Source organism: Lynx canadensis, chromosome F1, assembly GCF_007474595.2.
Source record: "Lynx canadensis isolate LIC74 chromosome F1, mLynCan4.pri.v2, whole genome shotgun sequence".
Lineage (NCBI taxonomy): Eukaryota > Metazoa > Chordata > Mammalia > Carnivora > Felidae > Lynx > Lynx canadensis.
Genome location: NC_044319.2, coordinates 1,713,616 through 1,722,115, shown reverse-complemented (window position 1 = coordinate 1,722,115; position 8,500 = coordinate 1,713,616). Strand labels below are relative to the sequence as shown.

The 8,500-nt window shown below is 54.0% G+C and overlaps 1 protein-coding gene and 1 long non-coding RNA gene across 3 annotated transcripts; one reads left to right on the top strand and one right to left on the bottom strand.

Annotated features, from left to right (window-relative positions):
* Positions 1–313: 313 nt before the first annotated feature.
* LOC115504698 lies at positions 314–2,219 on the top strand. Its single transcript, XM_030301754.1, has 2 exons — positions 314–1,006; positions 1,184–2,219. Exons 1-2 carry the CDS (start codon positions 566–568, stop codon positions 1,670–1,672), a joined length of 930 nt encoding a protein of 309 aa, XP_030157614.1. The 5' UTR covers positions 314–565; the 3' UTR covers positions 1,673–2,219.
* Positions 2,220–5,924: 3,705 nt separating this feature from the next.
* Positions 5,925–8,449, bottom strand: LOC115505231. Of its 2 annotated transcripts, XR_003965955.1 has the most exons (3): positions 8,344–8,449; positions 8,130–8,132; positions 5,925–6,905 (listed from the first exon to the last, which is right to left on the bottom strand). It is a non-coding gene; the product is annotated as an uncharacterized LOC115505231 (long non-coding RNA). The 2 variants fall into 2 exon arrangements; XR_003965956.1 differs by lacking the exons at positions 8,130–8,132; positions 8,344–8,449 and adding an exon at positions 7,773–8,119.
* Between the last annotated feature and the right edge of the window lie 51 nt (positions 8,450–8,500).

The following is an 8,500-nucleotide window of genomic DNA, read 5'->3' as shown; positions in this document are numbered from 1 at the left end:
AGGTTTTCCAGCAAAGACAGTTTCCCGGCCGCCTGCGGGCGGCCCTTTCTGCCGGCGCCTTAGCGCTCGCAGCCCCTGGTGGCGCTTGCTGACGCCGGACAGGCTTTCAAGGCCAAGCCCATTCACAGCCTTAAAAAGGCAGGTTTAGGGGCACGCGGGGGGGGGGGGGTCAGTCGGTTGGGCATCTGACTTCAGCTCAGGTCACGATCTCACGGTTCGTGGGTTCAAGTCCCGCATCGGGCTCTGGGCTGACAGCTCAGAACCTGGAACCTGCTTCCGATTCTGTGTCTCCCTCTCTCTCTGCCCCTCCCCTGCTCACGCTCTGTCTCTCTCTGTTTCTCAAAAATGAATAAACGTTAAAAATAAAAATTTAAAAAGGCAGGTTGCCTCTGCCCGCTGGGACGCCCTGTGACCCCACCCAAGGGCGTCAACGCGTCCCCACCTCCTGTCACCCACTGACTCTGGCAAAGTTAGGGAGGGGCTGTTAGTTTTTAGGGACGATCAAGCTAATTTTTTAAAAAATATCATCCTGGTAGACTCTGTTCTGACCCTTTCTGACCACACGATGACATGTTGGGCACGTTTCCAAGCGTTCCCGCCTGGCTGGCCGCCAGGACCCGTGGAGGGCAGAGCCTCCAGCCGCCGAGGTGGCCCCCCGGCGCCCCCAAGATCAGCTTCCCGGTTTCCATGTTGCGACATTAACCAAACCACAGAGGTTCTGACACGTCTGTTTCTTCTTTCACGAACCTCCGGGCACAACGGGGGGCCTGCCCGCTTCCTGCTCACGTGCACGGGCGGCAACGACCTTGCCCTCCAGGAAGTGAGGTCAGGCCGAGGCCCGGACAACCTCGGGGCCGCCCCCCGGCCCGGCTCCCCGTCTTCTGCACCAGTTGACCTTCTGTGGTGCTTACAAAGAGCACACGGAGCGTCCCCGAAAGGCCACCGGGTCGGCGCCGGGCTGGGCTCTCGGACCCTCGCAGCCGTCGGAGGCCGGGCCCGCGGGCAGGTGCAGGCCGGGCTCCCAGGCTCCGGGCCCCCTCCTGGAGGGAGCCCCGGGGGGGAAGGGGGTGCCTGCAGGCCCCGGAGAGCCCCGCGATTCTCTTGCGCGTCAAGCCCTTGTTTTGTTCTTCCTGTTTAAAAACTTGAAACAAAACAAAGGGGTCACATGTTGTTCTCTCTGAAGTTCTTCAGGTGCCTAACAAACAGCGGAAAGACTTTCCAGCCCCTTCGCTTTCGGTTTCGTGTGCTCCCTACAACAAGGTTCTGGAAGGTTCCCGAGCGGTGCAGATGGCAGTGCAGGCCGCCCCCGAGGGCCGTCCACTGGCGCCTCCTGCCCCTGTGTCCCCCCGCGTGGACAGGAAACCGCTCTCTGCGGGAGAGAAACGGAAGCAGAAGCGTCCCCGCCGCGGGAGCAGAGCCAGTAGAGGCACTCGGGGATGTCACCCGGGGTTCGTCACACTTGGCGCGCGGACCGCCGGAGCCACAACATTTGAAAACCACTCCGGTCTCACCGACAGAAAGCCAAACTCACCACGAGGCCCTCCCGAGCCCGTGGCCGGAACAAGCAAGGTCATTCCCACGTGGGCGAGGGGACCCCGGGTCTGAGTACGACGAGCCGGCTCGCGCCCCGCGCCCTCCCCTCTCTGCCCGAGGCCTCCGGCGGACCCTCTGAGGACAGCCCGTGGGTGAGGTCTCAGAGGCCCGGCTGCGTGTGCCGGGCGGACTGCCGGCTCAGCCGACGGGAGGGCTTTCTGCCAGGCCGTCCCTGGCCTCCTGCCATCCCCTGGCGACCATAAGTTCACCAAGTCCCTTCAGGGGGACAGTTTGGGATTCCGGGGTACCCCCAAGCAGTAGTGATGTGGGAAGCGAAGGCAGAAGAAAAACGTGAATTTCCTCACTGTCTACACCCCACTGACAGTCCTTGAGACAGAGTGACCCTCCTCCAGGGCCCCAGCTGCCTCGATGACGACGCTTTGCTCAGGGCAAGAGGCAGCCGTAGCTTCACGTTAGCCCCACGTCCGGGGTCCCGTATGTCTGCTTTACCACCTACACGTTCCTCTGGAAACTTCCTTTATCTCTGCCGCCCAGATACATGCTAGCAATCCTTTCCGAGCTTATGGTCCCCGGATGTGCACCTGAAGGGTCTCATGACCGAGGTTTTACTGAACAGTAATAAGTGACCTTATCCTAGCAGCAGCTAGCCCCTGGTTTCCAAAGTCCTTAGAGACTTCCGCTGTCTCTAACCCCCTCCCAACCTGAGGGTCCCTGATCAGTCAGTCGGCACAGCCCAGTGCTTCCTGCCCCTGGATCCTGTCTCCGTGCTTTCGTTATTATTTTTTAATGTTTATTTATTTTTGAGAGAGAGACAGAGCGCAAGTGGGTTAGGGGCAGGGAGAGAGGGAGACACAGAATCCGAAGCAGGCTCCGGGCTCCGAGCCGTCGGCACAGGGCCCGACGCGGGGCTCGAACCCACGAACCGTGAGATGGTGACCCGAGCCGAAGTCGGGCGCTTCACCGACTGAGCCACCCAGGCGCCCCCAACTGTTTGTGTTTTAAGGGAAGACGTAGCATCGGACTCTTGTGACCTCAGCACCTGCCCTGCAAGGCTGGGTGCCGTCCACAGCGTCTGACACGTCTCTGTCCTCCTTGGAGCCCCAGGTGGGTTACTGGCTTTGCCGGCATCTGTGAACACGGCCCCCTCGGAGGAACGTTCTCTTGCTTTGCGGAGGACAGTCCCGTGAGGCGCGTCCTCCTTCACCTTGACCTACACTGAGATGAAGCGATTTGAGGCGACGGTGTGCTTCTGTGGTGATTTACTTTTGTTAATGTTTTATACGTCAGCTCCTCTCCAGTCGCGTTTTCCTGTGGGAACTGGAAGGGTTCTCCAGCATTTTCCTCACTCATGGCGTTGGCCTCGAGGAGTTAGCAGAATTTTGAGCTATGCTCTCTCGGCAGCCATCTTGCGTTGTGCAAACAAAAACAAAAACAAAAACAAAACTCACGACACGCACACCAGTTAGTGGCTTAGAGCGATCGTTGTCTAACGGTGTCCTGTGTGGTTGACTCAGCCTACGTGATAAAGATATCCTTAGTTCACAAATATCTTATTAGAACATTGGGAGGACCTGGGAATGCGAGCTGGTGCGGCCGCTCTGGAAAACAGAATGGAGGTTCCTCAAAAAGCTAAAAAGAGAACAACTACCCTACGACCCAGCAATTGCACTACTGGGTATTTATCCAAGGGATACGGGTATGCTGTTTTGAAGGGACACATGCACCCCCATGTTTATAGCAGCCCTATCGACAAGAGCCAAAGTATGGAAAGAGCCCGAATGTCCATCGATGGATGAATGGAGAAAGAAGAGGTGGGATATATAGACAATGGAGTATTGCTCAGCAATCAAAAAGAATGATTTTGCAAATCTCACCATTTGCAACTACGTGGATGGAACTGGAGGGTATTATGCTAAGTGAAATTAGTCAGAGAAAGACAAAAATCCTATGACTTCACTCATATGAGGACTTTAAGAGACAAAACAGATGAACATAAGGGAAGGGAAACAAAAATCATATAAAAACAGGGAGGGGGACAAAACAGAAGCGACTCTTAAATATGGAGAACAAACCGAGGGTCATGGGAGGGGTTTTGTGGGAGGGGAGGTGGGCTAAATGGGGGAGGGGCACTAAGGAATCTACTCCTGAAATCATTGTTGCACGATATGCGAACTAATTGGGATGTAAATTAAAAAAAAATTAAAAATAAATAAGTAGAAAAAGAAAAAGAAAAAACAAAAAGAACACCGGGAGGACCACCTTTCACCCATTAGGATGGCTGCTAAAAACAAAAAAGCCGAAGAACCAGAAAATAACGGGTGTTGGTGAGGATGTGGAGAAACCGGAAGCTTTGTGCCCTGCTGGCGGGAAGGTCACAGAGCAGCCACTGTGGAAAACAGTATTGGCCGTTCCTAGAAAAATTTAGTATAGGGGCGCCTGGGTGGCTCCGTCGGTTAAGCGGCCGACTTCGGCTCAGGTCATGATCTCGCGGTCCGTGAGTTCGAGCCCCGCGTCGGGTTCTGTGCCGACGGCTCGGAGCCTGGAGCCTGCGTCGGATTCTGTGTCTCCCTCTCTGTGCCCCTCCCCTGGCCACACTCGGTCTCTCTCTCTCTCAAAAATAAATAAGCATAAAAAATTTAAAAAGAATGGTTATGATGATAAATGTTATGTGATGTGTATTTTACGCTAGTTACAAAGGAAGCAAAAAAATTGTTAGTGTTTCCAGGTGTTACTGAGTAGGGTAGTGAGCGAGCCAAGTGTCTCCAAAGTAACCGGCAGGAAGTTATGCTGCCCTTTTGGATGCGATACAGAAAACTCGTTATTAACGGGAGCCCCTAATTTGACCCTATGGTTGGGAATGTTGAAAAGGGAGCCGCATCCCGTTGAAACCGTGGTCAGCTCGCTAGGACTGCCCAGAAGCGAATATACTGCCCCATAGGCTCATGGGAAGGAAGAGTGGGGTCAAGGCCTAGGGCATTTCTTTAAAAGCTGAGCATCAGGGTTCCCGGGTAGCCTATCCTGGCCCCAGAAGGAGCCCCAGAGACAGACGCCCTGGGCGTCCTTCCTTCCGGTCACCACGGGGGTTAAGTCTTGGCTTAACCTACGGATCAACGGCAGCGGTCTCCGGGGCCCGGAGAACGAGCACGGAGAAGGTCAGAAGTTAAAAAGGAAAAAGGACTGGGCATTTTTAAAAAGGGAACGCTACGTGTCTGTAGATGTGACATTTTCGGCGGTGCCGTCCCGATGCTGCTCTGTGGGTTGACGCCGTGGGAAGTTCGCACCTTGTACTTTCGTGCTTTACAAGTGAGATCATTCCGGACGGTCCAACATAAACCTTCCTCTGTCGTGTTCCCAGGACACGTCCCACGTACACCTGTCACCACCCTCACCCCGTCACGGGCGTCTCCCCCATCACACAAACGGATGACTCGAGTCCGTTGTACGTGTGCCTCTAGAAGCCAGACCAGAGGACGTTCTGTCCCTCCTGGGGACTTCTGAGCTTCGAGGCTGGTAACGTCAAGGCACACGGAGCTTTCACTCCACCTGACCCCACTGTTCCATGATCTGGAGGCTTCTCAGGCCGCTCAGAAAGCGGCTCGTACGTGGGCTTTCTGTCTACATTTCGGGGCCAAAGAACACCCAAGACTGCTCTCCCTGAGCCCAGGAACTTGGCCTTGCCTCTACCCTTTGATTCTTCCCTCCAGGACTCTTCATTCTGATGCCCTGATTCTGGACTCAGGAGGACTGGCTGTCCTTCCCAAGGCCTGTCTTGGAACAAAGACTCAGGTAACCAGGGCAAGATCACTGTAATCCTTATGAGTACACGATCCAGTGCAATTAGATCTGCGTAAAACACGCTTGAGGGCGATGATGTAAAATATTCGAGATGAGTGTTTAAAATTTTTTTAACGTTTATTTATTATTGAGAGACAGAGCATGAGCGGGGGAGGGGCAGAGAGAGAGGGAGACACAGAATCCGAAGCAGGTTCCGGACTCCGAGCTGTCAGTGCAGAGCCCGACGCGGGGCTCAAACTCACGGACCGTGAGATCGTGACCTGAGCCGAAGTCGGACGCTCGACCGACTGAGCCCCCCGGGTGCCCCTCGAGATGAATGTTTTTTTTTTTTTTTTTTCCAACGTTTATTTATTTTTGGGACAGAGAGACAGAGCATGAACGGGGGAGGGGCAGAGAGAGGGGGAGACACAGAATCGGAAACAGGCTCCAGACTCTGAGCCATCAGCCCAGAGCCCGACGCGGGGCTCGAACTCACGGACCGCGAGATCGTGACCTGGCTGAAGCCGGACGCTTAACCGACTGCGCCACCCAGGCGCCCCTCGAGATGAATGTTTAAAATAAAATTTGCATAATTATTTTAAGTTTCTTCACTTTATTTGAAGCACGAACATCCTAAATGTACAACCTAAAACCTGTTTGGAGCGCAGTAGTATGTTGCATTTTACTCAGAACACACACCGACATAAATGACTAAAAATCCGTGTGATTCTCTCAGACGGATGGCGTGTGATGCCAACACGGGTTACCTGGAGGTCGCAGAGTCGGCTCGAGTAGTGACCCAGCAGCTCTCAGGAGCATGTAGCATGAGTATTTGGGCAGAAAAAAAAAATCACATATTCGTACTACGTGGATTAAGAGATTCCGTTAAGGCTGAGGAGAGCGTGGTATTTGGATCAATTCATTCAAAGCCTCCCCTTGTGCTAGTGAGACGTTGAGAAAAACCAGGGAAGTGCTACAGATACACACGAATGTGTTTCAAATAAAAATGAAGACGGTCAGTATCGAGACGGACATAGCTGTTCCCTCACGGTCACCATGAAGTCCGCTTTGGCGTGAACAGAAACGATTCAGATCAGACCTCCGTAGAAATGTGCTATCAGGTGGCCCCCGGGGGATTTCCACCTGATGAAAAGTTTTCTGCAGCAACCAGGGTGTGGCAGCGTGTTCCCGAAAACAGCACCAGATGGGTCCAACTGGACGTCCTCACACCACGTGGTACGGAGCCTAGACCTACTTCCTACGAGAATTGTTAGTCCTAACAGCCCAGATCCTCTGGGAAGCAGGACCGAAGAAGGGCGGTGAGGGATCCGCAGGGAGGATCCTGTTATTTCCGGTGTGGGGTTCCCGGCCCCTCCACTTCTCATCTTCCTTGCAAACGGGGGAAGGGGGCTGTGCCACTCGCGGCTACATTCACGACGGCAGCACCAAGACGTGGCTCTGTAAGTGAGGTCTTCGTTGCCTGTTCCACGAAGCCACATCTGGCCAGTTGTGGCTGACAAGCATCTCTCGGAGAGCAAACCCCAGAAATTCTCCACTCCCAAGTATACACGTTGTCTCTGTGAAAGCAAAAACAAGAGAACACTAACCGTTTCTTCACCGAGAAAGCGGCTGAGATACTAAGCCTGATTTTTCACGACATGCTCCAGTCTACTAAACGAGAAACAAACAGTAACTGTTGCCTAGTTTCTCTGAGGTCAAAATCAGTTGTTTTGAAAAATGTTTTTGGTGATTTATAATTTATAAGCTGAATCTGGTGGCTTATGATCTTTTAGCTTCATTTTGTTATGAAGCTTTAGGAACCTGACGTTTAAAGTGAAGTGTGTGTGTGTGTGTGTCTGTGTGTGTGTGTGTGTGTGTAAGAGAATCCTTTATCTCATGAACGGTAATGATCCAGGAAATGTGTACCTCAAGGGAAACCCAGTGAAACCCTGGTTCTGGGTAGGACGTAGCAAAGAGAACAGCACAGCACCACTTGGCTATGAAGAATAGAAGCTATCTTAGGGGCCCTTATACCTGAGAGTGTTTTCATTTCTGTCACTTGCTGCAAACATTACCTACCTTAAAGGTTAAGGCGACCCAGGCCTAGGGCTCTGCCCCCAAATTAGGTTTTCTGACTTTGAAGTGCAATCAGTGTGCATTTCTGTAGCTCAGACCTCCACAGGGCAAAACCAGGACAGTGCACGACTTGAGGTCAGGGCTTGTTTTCAGGAAAGGCTCTAATGAAAACTTTCACACTGGTCGTGAATGTCTGAGAAAGCCCAGCTTACTAGATTTTTTTTTGTTTTAAGTAGTAAACCTGGATGTTTTGTTATAACTTCTAGGTAAGAAAACTCTTGAGACTGAATCTGGGCTATACATGAAAATGCCTGTTTCTTATAATTGAACGGATAGTGCTTTGACAACTGAAATTCACTAAAACTTACCTGGTAGGTTAGGTTAACCTAGTAGTCGGGTTAAGAAATACTTTAAGACCACACTGCAAAATGGGGAACTTCAATGGACTTCTTTAAATTCTCGACCTCAAAGGAAGGAAACCAACTAACCAATGATGATAACTTGGAGGAAAAAAGGGTTTAGGATCCACACCGTATCCGGAGTTAACGTAATGATTGGCGATGTGGCCGCCAATTAACACCAGACTCGTGGGATGCGGGCGGAGGCTCAGCGTCTAAGAGTTTTTGGTCCCTGGCACCTCCAGCCCCCGCTTCCGCCCCCGCGGCCGTCGCGGGACAGGAGCCCGGGACCCCGTGCCCCCCCCCTCCCCGCCCCCGTCCCCGCACGCTCTAGTCCTTGCGTGTCCCGGTCCCTGCGCCCTTCCCCCCGGTCCCTGCGCCCCCCGCCCGCGGCCCAGGCCCGGCCCGCCGCCGCCAGGACAAAGAAGTCGGGCGCCCTCGGGGCGGCCGCAGCCCCAAGCGCTTGGGAGCGCTCTGCCGGCGTCTCGGCCCGAAGCACCTGCGGCCGCGGACGGTTGATCCGCGTCGTCCGCACGCGAACGTACTGTTGTCCTGGCGGCTGTTTATTATCTCGGCCTCCAGGCCGCCCTGCGCCCCGAAGCCCGCGGCGGCGGCGGGGACTCGAGACCCCGGGGCGCGGGGAGGCGGGGCGGTGGGGAGCGGGGCCCGCCCAGCGCGCGCTTATCGCCGCTGCCCAG